The 25,643-nt window shown below is 44.9% G+C and overlaps 1 protein-coding gene across 2 annotated transcripts in view; it reads right to left on the bottom strand.

Moving 5' to 3' along the window:
- b4galnt3b (beta-1,4-N-acetyl-galactosaminyl transferase 3b) overlaps window positions 1-25,643 on the bottom strand; it is a 79,148-nt gene that overhangs the window by 23,708 nt on the left and 29,797 nt on the right. For both annotated transcript variants that reach the window (XM_034176580.1, XM_034176579.1), the window contains exons 6-12: window positions 25,449-25,549; window positions 25,308-25,375; window positions 17,029-17,107; window positions 16,861-16,927; window positions 15,422-15,556; window positions 15,163-15,272; window positions 4,141-4,241 (exon numbers count right to left, since the gene is read on the bottom strand). In XM_034176580.1, the coding sequence (XP_034032471.1) occupies window positions 4,141-4,241; window positions 15,163-15,272; window positions 15,422-15,556; window positions 16,861-16,927; window positions 17,029-17,107; window positions 25,308-25,375; window positions 25,449-25,549 (661 nt within the window). The remainder of the gene's footprint in view (window positions 1-4,140; window positions 4,242-15,162; window positions 15,273-15,421; window positions 15,557-16,860; window positions 16,928-17,028; window positions 17,108-25,307; window positions 25,376-25,448; window positions 25,550-25,643) is intronic.

Raw genomic sequence — 25,643 nt, 5'->3', positions numbered from 1 at the left:
TGTCTGGGCGTGTTCAGGCAGGCACACGTAAAGTAGGTCTTTTGTTTGCCTGTGGTTTAGGAAAGCTCATTGTAATCACACAGTGCTGTTGTCTACTAAGGCTGCTGGGGCAGTTTTTAAAATCATTTAAAGGCTTTCTAATCTTGATTTCATAATCTACTGAAAAACAGACAGTGAGAGATGAGCAGCAAAGGACAGCCATCCCAGGAGTTAAACTTGGAGACACTGCCAAGCACATCTTGCTTTACAGTGTGTGGTTGGCATCTTAACTTCTCAAACAAACATTTACTTTCCTGATCCAAATACAGAATTGCAGCATTTGTTTTAATTATTAAAAATAATAATTAAGCGTACAATTCATGTAAGGCAATGAGTAGTGATATAAAAAGTACTGCATATTCTGCTTTGAAATTTTGGGTTCTGATAAATACAGGTAAGACCTGTAGACATCCTATTTTTGGACACTTTTGTTAGACTTTTTTTTTTAATCCACAGACTATATATACGTATATATGTACGTCACCCACTGGTTTTCTGTAGAGACCCTGAACAGCGAAAATGAAGCCTGTGTCTGTAGGTTTTGTTGTGGGAGACACCATGTATGGGTGGAGTATGTGTTGTGTGGGCCGCCAGAAGAGGAGGTACTGCTGGCCCACCACCAGAGGGCGCCCTGCCTGAAGTGCGGGCTTGAGGCACGAGAGGGCGCTGCCGCCACGGACACAGCCGGGAGTGACAGCTGTTACTCATTACTTCCTGACAGCTGTCACTCATTCTTCATCATCTCACTCCATAAAACCCAGACGTCATCTCCACCTCATCGCCGAGATATCATACTTCATTGGAGGTAATATCCTCAGCCATTTGTGTTTATCTTAAGCTGTATATTGTGAGTGTTTGCAGGAGTACCGGTCCCTCTTCCTGTGGAGGCTGAGTGAGTGCAGGACGGCACTCTTTTCCTCTGAGGGATTACTGTAAATACATCAGCATTCTGAGTGAGAGGTGGAGGTGGCATTCCCACCGTTGTTGTTACTGGGTGTACACACACCCACACTTGACTGTCTTTGTTCTCGCCAGCAGTACCAGATCCGACAGTCGGGGACGGTGATCACCTGGGAATTCGGGACTTGGCGGCTCCAGTATTCACCAGGTTCTGTGGCGGCGGAAATCGTGTGGTTCCGGCTCTTCTCAGGACAGACGTCTTCTATCCTCGAGCCTGCCCACACGTCACCTTTGTGGATTGACTGTAATTATATTCTGAGATTGTCTGTATATTCGTTGTGCACATTTCACAACATTAAATTGTTACTTTTTGGCTCATCTATTGGCCGTTCATTTGCGCCCCCTGTTGTGGGTCCGTGTCACTACACTTTCACAACAGTATGCGTGGCTCTATGTGAGATGAAAGATGCCTGAACACACCCATCTTAGAGTCCAAGCCAGCTAACCGCCATTCAGGTGTTTATTATATCATATTTTTGGGAACTGCGCAGTGGTTTACTTTGTTCAGAACATTAAGAGTTAGGGGATGTGATGGTCTAGTGGTTAAAGTTTTGGGCTTGAGACCAGAGGATCCTTGGTTCAGATCCCGGCATCCTCGGATCAAATTCCAGCATTTAGATTTTTGCAAGTGTGTTAAAAAAACAACAACAAAAATTAAAAATCACATTTACATAAGAATTCATAGCCTTTACCATGAAGCTCAAAACTGAGCTCAGGTAAATCCTGTTTTCACTGATAATCCTTGAGATACTTCTACAGCATAATTGGAGTCCACCTGGGGTAAATTCAGTTGATTCGACATGATTTTGGAAAGGTACACACCTGTCTGCATATATCAGAGCACAAACGAAGCATGAAGTCAAAGGAATTGTCTGCAGACCTCCGAGACAGGATTGTCTGGAGGCACAAATCTGGGAAAGAGTACAGAAACATTTCTGTTGCTTTGAAGGTCCCAATGAGCAGAATGGCCTCCATCATCTATGAATGGAAGATGTTCAGCTACACCAGGACTCTTCCTAGAGCTGGAAGCATGTCTAAACTAAGCGATCGGGAGAGAAGGGCCTTAAACCTCTGGGGTCGATGCCGTCATATACGACGGCGAAGACCAAGCTTTACTTAATTACAAATAACTTTTGAATGATATGAGATAGAAACTTACTTTTTTTTGCTGAAAAGTTACCGCCGCAGACTTTCAAGCCAGCCATCGGCCATCTCTGTACTCCTCATAGAAGCTGTGTGATGACGTACGCAATGTGAGTGTCCAATCGGAATTGGTTCACTGTCACATGGTTTTCCAAAATCCAATCGTAGGGCAGATTTACCTCACGTGAAAAGCCAAAGATTGTTTTCTGGAGTGATATGTTACTAGTTGGCCCGTGTGAATAGCCCCCTGGGTGCTCCAATGAGTACATACTATTAGTACATACTCAGTGTGCCCTGCGCCATTACGCACAGCGATCAGTGAAAGCAGGAGCAGACGGAGAGCCTCTGATGACAATCTCACGTGCGCAAACAAAGAGTGTGTAACTATCAGGGTTGCTCCACTAGTTTGCATGTGAATGTTACTGGATAACTCTGTTGCTTTCTCTGCGTAAAGCACTGTTTATAATATCAATGGACAACAAAACGCACAGACCATTTTGTATATATTGTTCAAAATGTGCATTTGTGTTTATTGTTTGAACCTTTTTGTTGTATAGACTTTCACACAAGACCTCAAATTACCTTTATAAAGTGTCATAACAGTTGTTTCTTATAGTTTGCTGTGTGTTTTGAATAAATGTGTGTGGAAAATTATTTTTCGCTTTATTTTTTCCTTGCCTATTTTTGATTGTAAACCTTTATTACACTTATAAAACACAACAAAAACATATATATTCTGAAAGCACAGGTTGTCCTGAAAAAAAGAGACATAAAACTTGATTGTGGGATGCAGGGAGAGCTGTTAACAGCAACAACAAAACATTTATTCCAGGCGAGTGAACTGTCCAAAAAATGCCCTCGGACCCCAGAGAGTTAAAGTCCCCTGACACTTGCAAGACTTTGATGCACGCACTTGTACGCACATCGTCATGATGATCCCATCCGCTGTGTTCCCAGCTGGATGCTGTCCTTTGTTCCACCGACTGCCATGCACTGAGCGCTGGATGCTGCATATTTTAAATAATTACTTTGTAGTGGATTAATAATTTTCTCTGTAAATTGGCTGCCGAAAACGGCTCTAATCGCTTCCTGAATCACAGAGGAGCGCTCCAGCCGGAGCCGCTTGCACGTGTGGGCGCCGAACAAGCTGGAGAAAACATCTGGAGCCATCTAAAAAGGTAATTATTTGTAATGTTTACATTGTCATGTCTTGGTAAAACGGTTGGATGTTCTTTCCTTCTTGTGTGCAGCTGTAAAAGTATGTTTGTGATAGATTTAACATCTCATTATAATAATTCTGACCAGTTGCGCTCTGATGGGGTGTGCTGACACAACTACTCGCTCTGTTCACTTCATCTTTACTCCACTTGACTAACTGCACGTAGTATTGGTGAGCAGATCGCGCCACGTTGCACGACATTTATGTGTGAAAGATCTTTTGAACATTTCAAAATTATGTAATTGCACGCGTCGACGACCCTCTCGTGTTCAGTTTGCACTTGTTAAAGACGAGTTTACTCTCTTGCACGACACAGGTCATGCAAGTGTGTGCATCAAAGTCATGCAAGTGCCTTTAGTTAGGGATGTGACCAAGAACCCGAAGGTCAGTGTGTCAGAGCTCCAGCATTCCTCTGTGGAGAGAGGAGAACCTTTCAGAAGGACAACCATCTCTGCAGCAATCCACCAATCAGGCCTGTATGGAAGCGTGGCCAAACGGAAGCCACTCCTTAGTAAAAGTCACATGGCAGCCTGCCTGCAGTTTGCCAAAAGGCACCTGAAGGATTCTCAGACTATGAGAAACAACATCCTCTGGTATGATGAGACAAAGATTGAACTCTTTGGGGTCTGATTTAGTTTAGGTCTATTGTTAGACAATAGAAAGATCTATTTTGAAAGTCATAAAATAAGTGGGGGGATGGTTTGTGCACTTTTTGATCAGAGATTATATCTTTAAATCTTACTACACATACTGTATGTACAAAGATTGTTACATCTCACCTCTTCAGGTAGTAGGAGCTCTCAGGGTAGAAGCAGCTGGTCTCCGTCTCCATGTGTGTGAGTCGGGTGTAGTCCTTGGGGTAGACATAGGACAAGTGAATCTGCACAAAGGAAATGAAATTGTTGTTAAAGCTGTATGGACTTGTCCTTCGATTCCAAAAGGCTATTTATTATTTTTTTTAAATAGTAGCAAGATGGCCCTATACACAGGCATAAGTGTGTGCAAGTCAAGTCAGGGTAAGTCTGGCACATCACCACATACACCACACCGCAAAACCACCCTTGGTCCTAGATGGCCAACTGGCCCTAACCACATCACTTGAAAGTAACCATTCATCTGTCATAGCAAGGTGAAATCTGAGCATTTGTTGGCCTTTTCTAGTCACTGCGGTCAAGGCACCTGTGTGTTCCATCATGTCCAGAGACATATGCACTATGGCTAAAATGTTGTTGATATTCTCTCATCATGCAAGTGACAGTCCTCATCCAGTGGTACCCAAGGATCCTCTGAAGAGATCTAGTACCAAAGACACCCAGCTGTCACCTGAAGCACTGGTTAGCATTCAAGTGTCACCACCACACAGTAAGACAAGAAGCACCAGGACTCCATAGACTTTGACTTTTATAGCGCAGTCTTGTTTGAACCCTGTGTGATATTGCAGGATTTGACCACTTATGGGGACAGCCGCTCCTGTTGCGAATAAATACACAGCATAACTTCACACGGAAAAATGGTGTACTGTTTTATTTTCGGCTGCAATCATCGAAGCAGTCGTGAAAAGTGCAGTTTTTTGTTTTTGTTTTTTGGTCGGTAAGTGTTAGCTTACACAGCTAACCAGAGTAGCTACGTTTTCTCGGCTGCGAAATCGCTTTGACACGTTTGGACTGCAGGTCATAAACAAACCGCAACACATGGCCACTTTCCACCGCATCGTCATTTTTTCTTTGCATTTTCACTTTCTTTCTGTGTAATTTGCCCAAAAACCCAAAGAAAGTGCCGTGTTTCTGTCTCCAGAAGTAGAGAAATTGTTGGGAAAGTGTAAGTACACGGACCCACAACAGGGGGCGCAAATGAACGGACAATGGAATAGGTCAAATAACACACTTTACTGTTGTGAATGTGCACAACAAGTACAACAGATTACAATAATGGACAAAAGTCAATTCACACAGGTGTCGTGTGGGCAGGCTCGAAGATAGGAGACGCCTCTCCAAAGTAGAACCGGAACCACACGGTTTCCTCCGCCACCAGACCCCGGGAATACTGGAGCCGCCAAGTCCCGAACTCCCAGGTGGCCACTGCCTCCGCGTGTCGGACCTGGTACTGCTGGCGAGGAACAAAGAACAGTTAAAGGAGGGCGCGTTCGCACCCAGGAATCCGAACGGCAGGTAAGCTACCTCCACCTCTCATTGGAAAGTACTCTCCAGAGCAATGCACAAAATCCAAAAGGATACAATTCGTCAGCTGAGAGACGTTACCTTCTCGGTAGAAACGATATCTCGGCAAAGAGGTGGAGACGTCGTCCTGCTGATATACTCCTGCCGATCAGATGATTGGTAACAGCTGTTGCAGGTGATGCGTGACAGCTGTCACCCTGGCTGCTCCTGTGAGGCGGCTGCGCCCTCTGGTGCCTGGAGCCCGCACTCCAGACAGGGCGCCCTCTGGTGGTGGGCCAGCAGTACCTCCTCTTCTGGTGGCCCACACAACAGGACCCCCCCCCCTCAACGGGCGCCTCCTGGCGCCCAACCAGGCTTGTCCGGGTGGCGGCGGTAGAAATCGGCCAGGAGAGCCGGGTCCAGGATGAAGCTCCTCTTCACCCAGGAGCGTTCTTCAGGTCCGTACCCCTCCCAGTCCACCAAATACTGGAAGCCCCGGCCCATCCTACGGACATCTAAGAGCCGGCGCACAGTCCAAGCCGGCTCGCCATCGATGATCCGGGCAGGAGGTGGTGCCGGACCGGGAGCACAGAGGGGTGAGGTGTGATGGGGCTTGATCCGGGACACGTGGAAAACGGGATGGATCCGCAGTGAGGCCGGAAGCCGAAGCCTCACTGCGGCTGGACTGATGACCTTGATGATCTTGAACGGACCGATATACCGGTCCTGCAGTTTAGGGGAGTCCACTTGAAGGGGTATGTCCTTGGTAGACAACCACACTGCCTGCCCTGGCCGGTACGTAGGGGCCGGGGTCCGCCGACGGTCTGCATGGGCCTTCGTCCTCATCCGGGCCTTCAGCAAGGCAGAACGGGCGGCACGCCACACCCGACGGCACTTCCGTAGGTGGGCCTGGACCGAGGGCACACCGACCTCTCCCTCAACCACCGGAAACAAAGGAGGTTGGTACCCCAGACACACCTCGAAAGGGGAGAGGCCGGTGGCTGCCGACACCTGGCTGTTATGGGCATACTCGATCCAGGCCAGATGGGTACTCCAGGCCGCCGGGTGCGCGGCTGTCACGCAACGCAGGGCCTGCTCCACCTCCTGATTGGCCCGTTCTGCTTGCCCGTTGGTCTGGGGATGATACCGGGATGAGAGACTCACTGTGGCCCCCAGTTCCCGGCAGAAGCTCCTCCAGACTTGCGAGGAGAACTGGGGACCACGATCCGAAACGATGTCCGATGGTATCCCATGCAGCCGGACGACGTGGTGGACCAGGAGGTCCGCTGTCTCCTGGGCCGTCGGGAGCTTCGGGAGGGCCACGAAGTGGGCCGCCTTGGAGAATCGGTCCACTATCGTGAGGATGGTGGTGTTGCCCTGGGACGGCGGGAGGCCCGTGACAAAATCCAGGCCGATGTGGGACCAGGGGCGATGGGGCATGGGCAGCGGCTGGAGCAGTCCCGAAGCCCTGCGATGGTCAGCCTTGCCCCTGGCGCAGGTGGTGCAGGCCTGGATATAATCCCGGACGTCGGCCTCTAGGGACGCCCACCAGAAGCGCTGCCGGACAACTGCCACGGTTCTTCGCACCCCTGGATGACAGGAGAGCTTAGAGCCGTGACAGAAGTCCAAGACTGCAGCCCTAGCTTCTGGTGGGACGTAGAGTCTGTTCTTCGGCCCAGTTCCGGGGTCCGGGCTTCGTGCCAGGGCCTCCCGGACGGTTCTCTCTACGTCCCAGGTGAGGGTGGCCACGATAGTGGACTCCGGGATGATGGGTTCCGGTGGATCCGACAACTCCGTTTTGACTTCATCTTCATGTACCCGGGACAAGGCATCCGATTTCTGGTTCTTGGTCCCGGGACGGTAGGTGATCCGGAAGTCAAAACGGCCGAAGAACAGTGACCAGCGGGCTTGCCTGGGGTTCAGCCGCTTGGCGGTCCTGATATACTCCAGGTTCCGGTGGTCAGTGAAAACCGTGAATGGCACGGACGTTCCCTCCAACAGATGTCTCCACTCTTCAAGAGCCTCTTTCACCGCAAGGAGTTCTCGATTGCCGACGTCATAGTTCCGTTCGGCCGGGGTCAACCTGTGGGAAAAATAGGCACACGGGTGAAGGACCTTATCGGTCTTCCCGCTCTGGGAAAGCACAGCTCCTATCCCTGAGTCCGAGGCGTCCACTTCAACCACTAACTGGCGACTAGGATCGGGCTGCACCAGAACGGGTGCAGACGAGAAGCGCCGTTTCAACTCCTTAAACGTGGCATCGCAACGATCCGACCAGGTGAAGGGGACTTTTGGTGAGGCCAGGGCTGTCAGGGGGCTAACTACCTGACTGTAGCCCTTAATGAACCTCCTGTAGAAATTTGCAAAGCCGAGGAACTGTTGCAGCTTCCTACGGCTAGTGGGTTGGGGCCAGTCTCTCACCGCCGCAACCTTGGCCGGATCAGGAGCGACGGAGATGGGGGAGATGATAAACCCCAGGAAGGACAAAGAAGTGCGGTGAAACTCGCACTTCTCGCCCTTCACAAACAGCCGGTTCTCCAACAACCGCTGCAGGACCTGACGTACATGCCGGACATGAGTCTCAGGATCCGGAGAAAAGATGAGTATATCGTCTAGATATACGAAGACGAATCGGTGCAGGAAATCCCGCAAGACATCATTAACCAATGCTTGGAACGTCGCGGGGGCGTTTGTGAGGCCGAACGGCATGACCAGGTACTCAAAGTGACCTAACGGGGTGTTAAATGCCGTCTTCCACTCGTCTCCCTTCCGGATCCGAACCAGGTGATACGCATTTCTAAGATCTAGCTTCGTGAATATTTGGGCTCCATGCAGGGGCGTGAACACTGAATCCAACAAGGGCAATGGGTATCGGTTACGAACCGTGATTTCATTCAGCCCCCTGTAATCAATGCATGGACGTAGTCCGCCATCCTTTTTTCCCACAAAAAAGAAACCTGCCCCCATCGGGGAAGTGGAATTCCGGATCAACCCGGCAGCTAAAGAGTCCCGGATGTAGGTCTCCATTGATTCGCGCTCAGGTCGTGAGAGGTTGTACAGCCTGCTGGACGGGAACTCAACGCCTGGAACCAAATCAATGGCACAATCGTACGGAAGGTGGGGGGGAAGGGTGAGCGCCAGATCCTTACTGAACACGTCCACAAGGTCATGGTACTCCACCGGCACTGTCCCGAGATTGGGCGGGACTCTGACCTCCTCCTTAGCCTGGGAACCGGGAGGAACCGAGGAACCTAAACATACCCGATGGCAGGTCTCGCTCCACTGAACCACTACCCCGGACGGCCAATCGATCCGGGGATTGTGTTTTAACATCCAGGGGAACCCTAAAATCACACGGGAGGTAGCAGGAGTCACAAAAAACTCGATCTCCTCCCGGTGATTTCCTGACACCACCAGAGTTACAGGTGGTGTCTTATGTGTGATTGGAGGGAGTAAGGAGCCATCTAGTGCCCGCACCTGCACAGGCGAGGTAAGCGCCACCAGAGGGAGCCCTATCTCCCGGGTCCCATCTGCTGTCTAACAGATTCCCTTCAGAGCCCGTGTCCACCAGTGCTGGGGCCTTCAGGGTTAAATCCTCATAAAGGATTGTAACTGGGAGTCGTGTGGCAATGTGGGTGTGTCCCACGTGAATGTCTCGGCCCACCCCTAGCCCAGTCTCTAGGGGCGGGCGTTGGTGTTTAACCGCTCAGGGCAGTCTCTTACCTGGTGCTCTATCGAGCCACAAACAAAACACGCTCCGCGGGCCAGCCTCCTCTGTCTATCTGGCGCCCTAAATGTGGCCCTGCTCGTGTCCATAGCTTCGTCAGCAGGGGGAGCTGTAACCACACGGGGCGTAGGGGCCGTGGAGCGTGGGGAGGGCGGAACGCGGTCGGAACCGGAAGGGAGAGGGACGGCGCGTGCCCGGCCACGCCCTTCGTCTCGTTCCCGACGATTGTCTAATCGTATAACTAGATCAATAAGCCCATCTAAATCTCGCGGTTCGTCCTTAGCCACCAGGTGCTCCTTTAGGACCAACGACAGTCCGTTTACAAAGGCGGCGCGGAGGGCAGTGCTATTCCAGCCGGACCTTGCAGCCGCGATGCGGAAGTCGACTGCATAGGCAGCTGCGCTCCGGCGCCCCTGTCTCATTGACAGCAGCACGGCTGAAGCGGTCTCTCCTCTATTTGGGTGATCGAACACTGTTCTGAACTCCCTCACAAACCCATCATATGTCAGAAGGAGCCGTGAATTCTGCTCCCAGAGCGCTGTAGCCCAAGCGCGTGCCTCACCGCGAAGCAGGTTTATTACATAAGCTATCTTGCTAGCATCAGTCGCGTACATGACAGGACGTTGTGCGAAGACGAGCGAACACTGCATAAGGAAGTCCGTGCACGTCTCCACACAACCTCCGTACAGCTCTGGAGGGCTTATGTATGCTTCCGGGGAAGGTGGGAGGGGGCGTTGAATGACCTGTGGAACGTCACTGTTACGCACAGGGTCGACAGGTGGGAGAGCCGCAGCAGCGCCCTGAGGGCATGCTTCCACCTGCGCGGCGAGAGCCTCCACCTTGCGGTTAAGGAGGACGTTCTGCTCGGTTATTAAATCCAACCGAGCCGTGAAAGCGGTGAGGATCCGCTGCAACTCACCGATCATTCCTCCTGCGGACGCCTGTGCGCCCTGGTCTTCCATTGGCCGTTCAACAGCCGGTTGACGCCCCTCGGGATCCATGACGTTGGCCGAGATATCCTGTTGGGAAAGTGTAAGTACACGGACCCACAACAGGGGGCGCAAATGAACGGACAATGGAATAGGTCAAATAACACACTTTACTGTTGTGAATGTGCACAACAAGTACAACAGATTACAATAATGGACAAAAGTCAATTCACACAGGTGTCGTGTGGGCAGACTCGAAGACAGGAGACGCCTCTCCAAAGTAGAACCGGAACCACACGGTTTCCTCCGCCACCAGACCCCGGGAATACTGGAGCCGCCAAGTCCCGAACTCCCAGGTGGCCACTGCCTCCGCGTGTCGGACCTGGTACTGCTGGCGAGGAACAAAGAACAGTTAAAGGAGGGGGCGTTCGCACCCAGGAATCCGAACGGCAGGTAAGCTACCTCCACCTCTCGTTGGAAAGTACTCTCCAGAGCAATGCACAAAATCCAAAAGGATACAATTCGTCAGCTGAGAGACGTTACCTTCTCGGTAGAAACGATATCTCGGCAAAGAGGTGGAGACGTCGTCCTGCTGATATACTCCTGCCGATCAGATGATTGGTAACAGCTGTTGCAGGTGATGCGTGACAGCTGTCACCCTGGCTGCTCCTGTGAGGCGGCTGCGCCCTCTGGTGCCTGGAGCCCGCACTCCAGACAGGGCGCCCTCTGGTGGTGGGCCAGCAGTACCTCCTCTTCTGGCGGCCCACACAACATAAATTATGTCATATGCATCATATTTTTATTTTATTTATTTTTATTTTACCCCTTTAAGCGCCCGCTCTCAAATGAGACTGCGCTGCCCAATTATCCTGCAAAAGTAATAGCATCTCTGTCCAGTGACCTCATGACACCATAACCTCTTCCAGGCATCTCCTAACATTAAAGTTGTTCACAACATTAATATTCATGATGAATATTCATAGTATCTACAAGTATGACTTATTTGGAAATATACTGTATTTTTGGGTATCTTGTTCTCTATTAAAGAAATACAGGAAATTTATTTTCAACTCAGTGGCACTGCAATTATATCTTTGACCCAGATAATGAATTTTCTGCCTACCACAGAAAGCATTCAGTTTCGTAATGAATCAATGCTAAAAAAGAAACAAAAAAGATCTAAATCTGGCTGATCTTGGAGGAGATGCCACCTTCACACCATACAGTGCATTCAAAAAGTATTCACAGTGCTTCACTTTTTCCACATTTTGTTACATTACAGCCGTATTCCAAAATGGATGAAATTCATCTTTTTCCTCAAAATTCTACACACAATATCCCATAATGACAAAGTGAAAAAGTTTTTTTTTTTGTTTTTTTTGCAAATTTATTAAAAAACAAAACAAAACAAAAAACAACTAAGAAATCACATTACAAAGAAAGTATTCAGAGCCTTTGCCATGAAGCTCAAAATTGAGCTCAGGTGCATCCTGTTTCACCTGATCATTTTGCGATGTTTCAACAGCATAACTGGAGTCCACCGGGGGTAAATTCAGCTGACTGGACATGATTCGGAAAAACACACACCTGTCTACATATAAGGTCCCACTGCTTACAGTGCATGTCAGAGCACAAACCAAGCATGAAGTCAAAGGAATTGTCTGTAGACCTCTGAGACAGGATTGTCTCAAGGCACAAATCTGGGGAAGGGTACAGAAATATTTCTGCTGCTTTGAAGTTCCCAATGAGCACAGTGCCCTCCATCATCCATAAGTGGAAGTTTGGATCCACCAGGATTCTTCCTAGAGCTGGCCACCAGTCTAAACTGAGCAATGGGTGTAGAAGGACCTGTCAGGCAGGTGACCAAGAACCTTTGTGGAGGGAGGAGAACCTTCCAGAAGGACAACCATCTCTGCAGCATACACCAATCAGGCCTGCATGGTTGAATGGTCAAACAGAAGCCACTCCGTACTAAAAGGCACATGGCAGTGCGCCTGGAGTTTGCCAAAAGGCACCTGAAGGACTCTCAGACTGTGATAAACAAAATTTTCTGGTCTGATGAGACAAAGATTGAACTCTTTGGTGTGAATGCCAGATGTCATGTTTGGAGGAAACCAGGCACCATCCCGACAGTGAAGCATGGTGGTGACAGCATCATGCTGTGGAGATGTTTTTCAGCAGCAGGAATAGAAAGACTGGTCAGGATTGAGGGAAAGATGAATTTAGCAATGAACAGAGCTATCCTGGATGAAAACCTGCTCCAGAGCACTCTTGACGTCAGACTGCGGCGATGATTCATCGTTCAGCAGGACAATAACACTAAGAACACAACCAAGATATCAAAGGAGTGGCTTCAGGACAACTCTGTGAATGTCCTTGAGTGGCTCATTCAGAGCCCAGACCTGAATGTAATTGAACATCTCTGGAGAGATCTGAAAAAGGCTGTGCACCGACACTCCCCATCAAACCTGATGGAGCTTGAGAGGTGCTGCAAAGAGGAATGGGAACAAACTGCCACAAGATAGGTGTGCCAAGTTGTGGCATCATATTCAAGAAGACTTGAGGCTGTAATTGTTGGCAAAGGTGCAACAACAAAGTATTGAGCAAAGAGTGTGAATATTTACGTACGTTCTTAGTTTTGTCATTATAGGATGTTCTGAGTAGAATTTTGAGGGGAAAAATGAATTTACTCTATTTTGGAATAAGGCTGTAATATAACAAAATGTGGAAAAAGTGAAGCACCGTGAATAGTTTCTGGATGCACTAAACCTTCTGTAAACAATGCAAGTCAACTGGAACAGCAGTTTTTGAGCACTTGTGGGTGTGGTAAGGTTAATAATCATCACAAAATGTGTTTCACAGTTAATCAATTAATCATGTATAAGTCTGGTATCAGAATGCAGCCAGTCTGCAACTGCGTCAGACTAATCCTGTCAGATCTCAGTTGCTCAGCAGGGTGGGTCCTGGTTAGTACTTTGATGGGAGACCTTTCTGGAAGATCAGGGGCTGCATGTGTTACTCCACATACACCTGACGGTGCCTCATGGGCATCTTATGTAAAACTTATACCAAATCCCAAGGCGGATCCATGCTGGATCCGTTGTGATGACCCTGACCCAAAAAATGGGGGCAGACAAAATCCATAAAAAAAAAAAATACAGGCAGTAGAATCAACTCAAAACTCAGAATTGTTTTTTTGTTATTAGAATAATATGCCATTTTCATTCATAGGACATACGAGGTCTGTCAATAAAGTATAGGTCCTTTTAATTTTTTTCAAAAACTATATGGATTTCATTCATATGTTTTTACGTCAGACATGCTTGAACCCTCGTGCGCATGCGCGAGTTTTCCCACGCCTGTCGTTGACGTCATTCGCCTGTGAGCACTCCTTGTGGGAGGAGTCATCCAGCCCCTCGTCGGAATTCCTTTGTCTGAGAAGTTGCTGAGAGACTGGCGCTTTGTTTGATCAAAATTTTTTCTAAACCTGTGAGACACATCGAAGTGGACATGGTTCGAAAAATTAAGCTGGTTTTCAGTGAAAATTTTAACGGCTGATGAGAGATTTTGAGGTGATACTGTCGCTTTAAGGACTTCCCACGGTGCGAGACGTCGTGTAGCGCTCTCAGGTGCCGTCGTCAGCCTGTTTCAAGCTGAAAACCTCCACATTTCAGGCTCTATTGATCCAGGACGTCGTGAGAGAACAGAGAAGTTTCAGAAGAAGTCGGTTTCAGCATTTTATCCGGATATTCCACTGTTAAAGGAGATTTTTTTAAATGAAGGCTCTAAGGCCCTCTAAAATGCATGATAACTGAAAATATAACGCAATATAATGTATGAGCAGTCCTATTTATAATTTGCAGTATATAAACTGAAAAAGCAACTTTTATTTGCCCATGTAAACTACCATAGATATGTGTGCCACCTGCTGGATGGTTAGTGGACATTGAACTGATGACGGATTAGTAAATAAATCATGAAGTACAAGGGATTAGTAAGGATGAAGCGAGAACAGCTGTAAAAAGGATAAAGAGTGGAAAAGCAGCTGCTGGTCCAGATGACATACCCGTGTTGGCATGGAAATGTTTAGGAGAGATGACCGTGGATTTTCTAAACAGAAAACACTTGAAAAGTGAGAATGTGCCTGAGGAGAGGAGTGGAAGTGTGCTAGATCTGATTTTTAAGAACAAAGGTGATGTGCAGAGCTGCAGGAAATAATTCCGTGATATTGTCAGTTGTAATTATTTTTAACATTCGCCCTATTGAGCTTTCAATTTCCGCAAAATCTTGCAAAACTTCGGCAAGTTTCCCCACTCTGCGAGATGTCATTAACATTAAGAAATACATTGAGACGCTCTGATTGGGCTGCACTTTAACCACTGCACACAGACAACAGCATTAACATCGCAACATAAGACTCTGTATATTGTGCCTAAAACTCTTGTGAATATATTATCTGAGTTTTTAGACAATGTTATTGTGTTTGTTTTATGTAAATATACGAGAAGCTCAGGTTGTTCCTCCGTTATTTTCAATGGGAATCAGTGTGAGCCACGATCGCTTCCTGTTCATGTCACTCTGGGGGAAAGTGAAGTTTGCTCTTTAACATCCTGCTTATTGTCCTTTAGAGCACTGTTTGTCCTGTTTGTTCCAGAGTAATATATATAAAATGTCTGAAATTCGGTTTGCGTTTATTAAATTCCATGCAGGTTAAACGTCGCAGACACGCAATATTTGGAATATTTGTTTTAGCAAGTTTTCAGGGTCTCATGCATGTGATGAAAAGCATAAAAATGTACATTTTGGTAGGATAATGTTCATTTGCAATTGTTGTCATGTGGATTCTCTATGTTGTTTAGATGACAGAGACTCTCTGGTGCACAAGTGATTATGGGATATGTCAATAAGGCGAATGGCAAGCAGGCTGTGCAGTTGCTTCATATAAATGATGAGTCTGATCAGTCACAAAAAATATGAAGTAATACGTACAAACTGCAGTCCTTGGTAGCGGACCAGAGGAAAGTCTTTAATTGTGTAGCTGGGATTATAGGAGCAGTCGGGCAATACACCTTCCAGGAACTTGGTGTTTATTAAAGGCACTGCAATCATAAACATCACAGATCAGGAACAATATTTGCATCTGCATACAGAAGGAGGAAATGAGTTGCACAATATGTGCAACCCAATAGGAAATATAGGTTGGCTGTGCTGTGTGACAGAGAAACGGTGCAGCAGAGAGACATCTCACCATGGTAAAATGTGTCTCGCGGGTCTTCCCTGAGCATGTCCGCTGTGGCATCGAGGCGCTTTGTGGGGGCGCGTTTGTGGCTGGCAGCCGTCTGAGGAATGTGGCCTATGTCACTCATCAACATTGCAGACTCATCTATGAAGTGAAATACAAGTCAGAGGCAGTTTGCTCTTGTGCAAAAAAAAAAAAAAAAAAAAAAGATGATGGAAGATAAGGTGCTTGCTGCTTGCATATGCTTGCTGTTTGCAACATGTTATCAGTGGTGGGCACAAGTATCTAAAAAGTTAGCTTTGATAACCGCTAATCTGCTAATGAAAAGTTAGCTTTTATAACGCTAAACCATATAGACCTCTAAAAAATGTAGTCGAGGTTACAGCTAACCGCTAACTTTTAGTACTGACTCAGTACACTGTTGGCTACTGATCAGCCAGATTTGAGTTTAAGCACTGCCGAGACTTCTGGGTAAAATCATAGGCGATCACAAATCCAAAACAAACAAAGCGCCAGAGCTTCTGTCTTTATACACACTGCCCACTGCAAAATTAGCTGAATCCACTAACAAAAAAGTCAGCTTTGCTAATTAGCGGTTAGCAGATTAGCAGAACTCTGTCCACCACTGCATGTTATGAGATGGTGTCAGTGACTACATTTACATGCCATTAATATTCGGGTTAAGGTCAATAGTCCGGTTTCTGAATCATTAGGAATAACCCGTTTACATGCAGACAGAGTTCCCTTATCAAAAAATAGTACATGCAAGTATGTTTCAAGTACACTTCTAGTTTACTTTTTATATACTTATCAGTACTATTTTTTGGTAAGGGTTACTCCTGTATACATGGTCACTGGTATCATTTGGAATATCCCCATCTAAACAGCGATGCATGGACAACGTCCAGACGCACAGAGAACGTTATGATGCAAATATGCGTCATTTCTGTCAATAAAAGACATTATATTCATGTCTTTCATGATACTAATGAAGTATTTGGTTTCCTCCTCGCTCCAAAAGTGTGGTGCTGTGCTGCCGCGTCTGGATTTCGCCATACTTGTTTACCTCTGATTCTGTGGTTTCTGGTGGGTTGCTTGCGCCGCATACAAATAGTTGCCGTACTCAAAAGACCAAGATTCCTTGCGGATAGGACATGCGCACAACACAAAATAATGTTCCTTTCTATGGGGATATTCCGATGCGCGTTTATATGACCTGATATTCGGGTTAGAAAAGGAGTAACCCAGGGGTCATATTCGGGTTTTTAAAAACCGGAATATGAGCATATTCTGGTTTTTGCGGGTGTTTACATAGCCGTGCGCAACCGGTTATGAAAGGGTTATTGGCTGCATGTAAACGTAGTGACAGAAGTGTAGTATATTAGTAATAAAGGCCGGCTCAGTGATGCGTAATGACATGGACGTAATTGTTTTTTGCGTGTACTTACCAGCATAGAGTGAGATGTACTCAGATTCAATAACTGTGAACATCAACTCTTTACCCAAGAGCCGCCACTGTGCAAAAACACACCGTTTGTATTACACAGAGAGTCAAACAAGAGTCAGAACCCACTGAGGTAGATATTTGTGAGGCCGTGTCAGGTCCCTTGACTTACTGCCACCTCCACGTGGTCGGTTCCTTTGTCATTCTGTTTGTGGATAACTTCAAAGAAGTACCTCCTCCCAGCAGACAGCCTGACAAACGGTAAAAAGTTCATGAACCACATTTCCACAGTTGAAAGGAAGCACAAACCCACACTGTGTCAGCAAACGTCTAAGCAAGTGCTGTGTACTTCTGCAGACGTGCTGAGGTTTGATGTTTATTTGTTTGCTCATCACATTCACATACAGCATCAAATACACAAGAAAATAAATAAATAAATAAATCTGGATGTATTTATTCACACACATACTTTGTGTGAATATTTGCAGTGCTGTGGCTTTTGTGATTTTGTTGTACCACCACACATGCACTGCCCTGCTGTGATAACAGAATTAAGTGCAGTAAATGCTACTGGATCTGAGCAAATTTTTACAAGGACAAATCATGCAATGAATACCCACAGAATGAAAAAAAAAGGTCTGGAATATGTTTTATTTTCCTGGCTACAATTCTTTTAAAATTTTTATTGTGATTTTACATATTTCTTTTATGCATATTTATTTGTATAGAGATTTTTTTTTATAGCTTTGTGCTGATGTTTGTACTGATTACATCCAATTTTGTTGTACATATAAACATATAAAATAATATAATAATCTTGGTACCAGCCAGGCTGGTCTGAGTCTTTCAGAAACAGCTGTTTCAGAAGCAGCTGATCTACTGGGATTTTCACACAGGGTTTAAAGAGAATGGTCAGAAAAAGAGAAGACATCCAGTGAATGGCAGTTGTGTGAACGAAAATGCCTTGTTTATGTCAGAGATCAGGGGAGAATGGGCAGACTGGTTGAATGGGTGACTGCATGATGCTATATGTCAATACTGACCAATGTCTACGCCACAAAGAATGATGAAATGGTATATAGGAGTTTCTTAAAATAGTGCAGCAGATAACTGAAACAATTGTGCAAATGGTGATACAAGCACCAAATTTGGCACAAATACTCCTTAGACACGCCTCTTTTGAAAAAAATGACTGGCCACTTGAATTTTCAATAGGCAGCCAGGTAGGGGTCAACTGAAGAATTACACAGGGGTCAAAATTAAAAATGCTCAAATCATATTGAAAACTACACCACATTATTTGTCTGATCGTACATATTCCAAAAATGTATAGTTTGGACTATCTGTGACTGAATGATCAGGAGTTCTGAGGTAAAAACATCAAAAATGGTGACAAAGGTCAGTTTCAGTTTGTACAGGGGTCAAAAGTTAAAGTTCCTTCAATTTTGGTAAAAACTTATGCAAATTATTGGTTGAGCTAATAGGATTAATAAATGTAATAGTTTTGATTGTGTTGAATGTTTGGACTCCAAAGTAAAGGTCAAACAAGGTCAACGTCCATTGGATTCTATGTCATGTGACATATGTTACCCCGTAACATGATAACTAAACATGATACATGGTCCAAATTATTCCTTTTTAAAACCCTGTGTCCGGACCATCTGTGTCCAGACCATCACCGGTCCGGACACCTAACCTTCACAGATTTGATGTTTTGAGGAAAGAAAATCCTCCTCTATACCTCTTCATCATGAAGCTATATAACTGAGGACACAAAATGCAAAACATGCACTATGCAGAATTTCTCCAATCACAGCCACAGAAGCCTATAACTTCTTCTGGGTTGTCTGGGTGGCTTTCCTCACTGTTCACCTTCTTGCACAGTCACTCAGTTTTTGAGAACTGTCTATTCCACACAGATTTACCAGAGTGCCATACTGTATTTCCTCATAATTGATGCAAATAAAGTACACAACATATTTAGTGACTTGGAAATGTTCATGTATCCATCCCCTGACTTGTCTAAAGAAAACTGCCAATAAACCTGATTATTTATAGGCTTTATACCAAAGTGTTACATTACTTATTCAACCCATCATCTTGGCTTTAATATTTTTAATTAATTTATGTCAAGTTGTTGAGATTTGCTTTCAGTTTGAGTTTAAGGAAGATAATTTTCTCATTTTTTATTTTCATGCATTTGAAATGGCATAAACTAATTAAAATGTGTGAAATATCGAGTGTTCCAACACTTTTGGAGGGCAGTGTGTATATATATATATATATATATATATATATATATATATATATATATATATATATATATATATGAGGTCTGTTAGAAAAGTATCGGACCTTTTTATTTTTTTCAAAAACCATATGGATTTGAATCACGTGTGATTGCATCAGCCAAGCTTGAACGTGGAATGTGCCGATAAAGTGCTGATCCCAACCTCTTATGAAACTTCTCTGCTAGTTACACGACGTCCTGCATCAACAGAGCCTTAAATTTGGAAGTGATCAGCTCCTTTCAGCCTGTCGATCGCGGCTCTGAGCGCGGCGCGCCCTCCGGCACTGTGGGCCATCCTTAAAGTGGCAGTAACAATCCTTAATCTCTCTGAAGCCCATAAAATTTTCACCAAAAGCCAACCGAATCTTCGAAATGGTTTCCAGCTGGTTGGCTGGCAGAGTTTCTGAAAAAATTTGAATGCAACAAAACGGCAGTCCTTCAGACATTCTTCTGACAATGAAAAAAATGACGGGAGGGGTGGACCAGTGCTCACACAAAGCCTGCCCACAGGCGAATGACGCAACCGACAGGCGTGAAAAAACTCACGCATGCGCACGAAGGTTCAAGCTTGGCTGATGCAATCACACGTGATTCAGATCCATATGGTTTTTGAAAAAAATAAAAAGGTCCGATACTTTTCTAACATATATATATAAATATATACACACACACACATATATATATATATATATATATATATATATATATATATATATATATATATATATATATATATATATATATATACACATATATATACATATATATATATATATATACATATATATATATATATACATATATATATACATACATACGAGATCTGTGATAAAACTAACGTACCTTTTTATTTTTTTCAAAAACTATATGGATTTGAATCACGTGCGATTACATCAGACAACCTTGAACCCTCGTGCGCATGCGTGAGTTTTTCCACGCCTGTCGGTTACGTCATTCGCCTGTGGGCTGGCTTTGAGTGAGGAGTGGTCTACTCCTCCCGTCGGAATCTCTTTGTCTGGGAACTTCCTGAACTGGGAACTTGCTTGATCAAAATTGTTTCAAAAACTGTGAGGCACATCGAAGTGGACACCATTCGAGAAATTCAGCTGGTTTTCTGTTAAAATTTTAACAGGTGATGAGAGATTATGGACTGTTGCTGTCGCTTTAAGGACTGCCCACGGAGCGGGACGTCGCGACACGCCCTGAGCCGCCGCTGTCTGCCTGTTTCGAGCTGAAAGCTTCCAAATTTAAGCCTCTGTTGACCCAGGATGTCGTGAGAGAACAGAGAACTTTCAGAAGAGGTCGGGATCAGCAGTTTATCTGGACATTCCACTGTTAAAGGAGATTTTATTAATGAAAGATGTGCGGATGGGTCCGCGCGTCGGGACGCAGCCGGCACAGGAAAAACACCTCCGTGTTGATAGCCATTTGTAAAAACCAGGCGGCTTTTGATGGCTTTCAGTTGAGTGAGTATCTGAGAAATTGTTTAATAGCTGGACATGTTCCAACTTGTCCTTAAGGCTTCCAACGGAGGTGTTTTTTCCTGTGGCAGCGAGCGGTGCCGGCTGTGTCCCGACGCGCGGACCCGTCCGCACTTTCTTTCATTACAAAATCTCCTTTAACAGTGGAATGTCCGGATAAACTGCTGATCTCGACCTCTTCTGAAAGTTCTCTGTTCTCTCACGACGTCCTGGGTCAACAGAGGCTTAAATTTGGAAGCTTTCAGCTCGAAACAGGCAGACAGCGGCGGCTCAGGGCGCGTCACGACGTCCCGCTCTGTGGGCAGTCCTTAAAGCGACAGCAACAGTCCATAATCTCTCATCAGCCGTTAAAATTTTCACAGAAAACCAGTTGAATTTCTCGAATGGTGTCCACTTCGATGTGCCTCACAGTTTTTGAAAAAATTTTGATTAAGCAAAGCATCAGTCTCTCAGGAAGTTCTCAGACAAAGAGATTCCAACGGGAGGGGTGGACCACTCCTCACTCAAAGCCAGCCCACAGGTGAATGACGTAACCGACAGGCGTGAAAAAACTCTTGTATGCAAAAATATATACGAGGTCTGTTAGAAAAGTATGGGACCTTTTTATTTTTTTCAAAAACCATATGGATTTGAATCACGTGTGATTACATCAGACATGCTTGAACCCTCGTGGGCATACAAGAGTTTTTTCACGCCTGTCGGTTACGTCATTCGCCTGTGGGCAGTCTTTGAGTGAGGAGTGGCCCACCCTCTCGTCGATTTTTTCATTGTTTAGGAATGGCTCAGAGACTGCTGCTTTGTTTGATAAAAATTTTTTCAGAAACTGTAAGGCACAACTGAGTGGACACATTCGATAAATTCAGCTGGTTTTCGGTAAAAATTTTAACGGCTGATGAGAGATTTTGGTCTGGTAGTGTCGCTTTAAGGACGGCCCACTTGCTGAAAGCCATCAAAAGCCGCCTGAATTTTACAAATGGTTTTCAACACGGAGGTGTTTTTCCTGTCGCGGCGCACACAGATTCGCCGAGTCGTCACGGAAACGACTCGGCGAATTTGCGCGCACGTCTTTCATTACAAAATGTCCTTAAATAGTGGAATGTCCGCATAAAGTCCTCATGCCGGCCTGTTCTGAATCTTCTCTGTTCTCTCACGACGTCCTGGGTGAATTAAGCCTTAAATTAGGATGTTTTCAGGTCGAAACAGGCCGACGACGGCGCATGGAAGCGCTGCGTGACGTCCCGCTCCGTGGGAAGTCCTTACAGCAACAGAAACACCCCATAATCTCTCATCAGCCGTTAAACTTTTCACCGAAAACCATCTTAATTTCTCGAATAGTGTCCACTCAGATATCCCTCACAGGTCCAGAAAAAATGTTGATAAAGCAACGCGTGCCCTCCGCAGCGGCTATTCAGACAAAGAGATTCCGACGGGCGGGGTGGAGCACTCCTCACTCAAGGCCTGCCCACAGGCAAATGACGTCACCGACACGCGTGAAAAAACTCACGGATGCGCACGAGGGTTCAAGCTTGTCTGACGTAAAAACATATGAATCAAATCCATTTATTTTTTGAAAAAAAAATAAAAAGGACTGCTTTTTTCATCACAGACCTCGTATATATATATATATATATACGAGGATAGATAGATAGATAGTGCTGAGTGTGCAAAAGATAGTTATTTCCTGTGTTTCATTAGCTCATGCACACGAAAATTGGCCAATGCGCTCAGAGACTTGAGATAGAAATTAACACCCTACCTGATAGACATTGTTAATGGGTGTTTATGTGTATAATAAACACGAATAAAATTTTTTAGCACATAATAGATTTTTTATTTATTTTTTAAAAATTTGCTCATAGAGGAAGGTGCATCATGGGAGCCAACACATCACCTTTTCCATTGACTTCATGTGCACACAATCAAACCACGGAAACAAATTATATGTCACGTCAATGCAATATGATTTTCCATTTCCTCCTCTCTATGGACTCCAATACTCTCCAGACACTGTGCATGCCTTGGATGTACGATCCTTTCAACGACCGGGACTTCTCACTTTTTCTCTCTTTAACCGTTCTTTCCACTGCTCTTATTTGTTGTTTCCAAAACAGAAACATTCATCTCCATATCACACAAAATCTTTATAGAAGAAGGACTTTGGCCACAGGTGCATGACTTATTATACTTGTTACTTTATTGCTGTTCCCGTTTTGCTCTGGTACAATAGTGTGTGTCCCTGGTGCAATAGTGTGTGTCCCTCTACCTGTCTCTCTGCTTCCGACAACCAGGAAGTACAACTCCTGGCAAAAATTATGGAATCACCGGCCTCGGAAGATGTTCATTCAGTTGTTTAATTTTGTAGAAAAAAAGCAGATCACAGACATGACACAAAACTAAAGTCATTTCAAATGGCAACTTTCTGGCTTTAAGAAACACTATAAGAAATCAGGAAAAAAAATTGTGGCAGTCAGTAACGGTTACTTTTTTAGACCAAGCAGAGGGAAAAAAATATGGACTCACTCAATTCTGAGGAAAAAATTATGGAATCACCCTGTAAATTTTCATCCCCAAAACTAACACCTGCATCAAATCACATCTGCTTGTTAGTCTGCATCTAAAAAGGAGTGATCACACCTTGGAGAGCTATTGCACCAAGTGGACTGACATGAATCATGGCTCCAACACGAGAGATGTCAATTGAAACAAAGGAGAGGATTATCAAAGTCTTAAAAGAGGGTAAATCATCACGCAATGTTGCAAAAGATGTTGGTTGTTCACAGTCAGCTGTGTCTAAACTCAGGACCAAATACAAAAAACATGGGAAGGTTGTTAAAGGCAAACATACTGGTAGACCAAGGAAGACATCAAAGCGTCAAGACAGAAAACTTAAAGCAATATGTCTCAAAAATCGAAAATGCACAACAAAACAAATGAGGAACGGATGGGAGGAAACTGGAGTCAATGTCTGTGACCGAACTGTAAGAAACCGCCTAAAGGAAATGGGATTTACATACAGAAAAGCTACACAAAAGCCATCATTAACACCTAAACAGAAAAAAACAAGGTTACAATGGGCTAAGGAAAAGCAATTGTGGACTGTGGATGACTGGATGAAAGCCATATTCAGTGATGAATGTCGAATCTGCATTGGGCAAGGTGATGATGCTGGAACTTTTGTTTGGTGCCGTTCCAATGAGATTTATAAAGATGACTGCCTGAAGAGAACATGTAAATTTCCACAGTCATTGATGATATGGGGCTGCATGTCAGGTAAAGGCACTGGGGAGATGGCTGTCATTACATCATCAATAAATGCACAAGTTTACGTTGATATTTTGGACACTTTTCTGATGTTTGGGGATGATGAAATCATTTTTCAAGATGATAATGCATCTTGCCAAAGAGCAAAAACTGTGAAAACATTCCTTGCACAAAGACACATAGGGTCAATTTCATGACATAGGGTAAATGTCAACGAGCAGATGTGATTTGATGCAGGTGTTAGTTTTGGGGATGGAAATTTACAGGGTGATTCCATAATTTATTCCTCAGAATTGAGTGAGTCCATATTTTTTTCCTCTGCTTGGTCTAAAAAAGTAACCGTTACTGACTGCCACAATTTTTTTTTCCTGATTTCTTATAGTGTTTCTTAAAGCCAGAAAGTTGCCATTTGAAATGACTTTAGTTTTGTGTCATGTCTGTGATCTGCTTTTTTTTCTACAAAATTAAACAACAGAATGAACATCCTCTGAGGCCGGTGATTCCATAATTTTTGCCAGGGGTTGTAGAATCCTGATGAAACAGTCGTCATGGAATTGCCAGCGTTTTTTACTACAAAATATTTTTTTCGGACTTGAAGAGTCCAAATTACAAGGTTTGAGAATGAGAAGTGTCATGTGGAAAGTTTATTTATTATTGGTTTATTGTTATTTCTAATAACAATAAAACTTGTGTAGTCACAAGCAGTGACTACACAATACACATGAACTATGTAATACAGGAAATACCAGTCCCTTCACAGAAATCTGAGCATGTTCAAGGGGTTGCATTTCGGTCTGAGCTCTCTAAGACACACAATCGTAACGGAGATCCTGCTATCCGACCTGCGTTTCTGTACGATCAGGGCAAACACGCACATTCATATTGCAGCATCAGTAGAGGGAGGCTGGCTAAAGGTTATGTATTCAAGGTCAATGAATAAGCCCGTCATGATTTTAGTTTTTTTTTTTTTTATAAATAGCTGTTACAGGTATTTTTGCAGCCTGAGAACACTTTCTTTGCTTTTCAAGTCTTTGAGAGAATGGTGTTAGGAATAGCATGCACAGTCTCCTAATGCTCATTAGTTATTACAACCCCTGGCAAAAATTATTTTTTTCCCTCTGCTTGGTCTAAAAAAGTAACCGTTACTGACTGCCACAATTTTTTTTTCCGGATTTCTTATGTTGTTTCTTAAAGCCAGAAAGTTGCCATTTGAAATGACTTTAGTTTTGTGTCATGTCTGTGATCTGCTTTTTTTCTACAAAATTAAACATCTGAATGAACATCCTCCGAGGCCGGTGATTCCATAATTATTGCCAGGGATTGTAGTACGATAGTAGTCATCTATTTTTTTCTTGGAACTTGGCACTAAAATATGCCCTGCTACATTCTCAGTGCCACACAAATGTGTCATTAACTCACCTAACTGGCTGAGAGATCTGACTGGCATACTTCTCATATTCTCCTGGGGCTGCCCACTCGGTACCAGTCTAAAATGCAAGCAGATACAACATGAACGGGGCAATAACCGCTAGTAGCAGCCTTAAGGACATGTGTACGTACCGGGCCAACCCATGCCAGCAATGTCATGTTTAAGGGGGACTCATCTTTGCTGAGCCAAAATTCAGAGTTGTCATCAGAGCTCAGGGCAAACACAAACTCTCCTGACAGATGAGAGCGCACACAGAGAACAGGGACAGATGGTGACACAGATACAAGGAGATACACCACACAGATCTTCAGCTAGGAACAAGTTGT

The sequence above is a fragment of the Thalassophryne amazonica genome, chromosome 8, assembly GCF_902500255.1.
Source record: "Thalassophryne amazonica chromosome 8, fThaAma1.1, whole genome shotgun sequence".
In the NCBI taxonomy this organism is placed as follows: domain Eukaryota; kingdom Metazoa; phylum Chordata; class Actinopteri; order Batrachoidiformes; family Batrachoididae; genus Thalassophryne; species Thalassophryne amazonica.
This window is presented reverse-complemented; position numbering and strand designations above follow the sequence as displayed.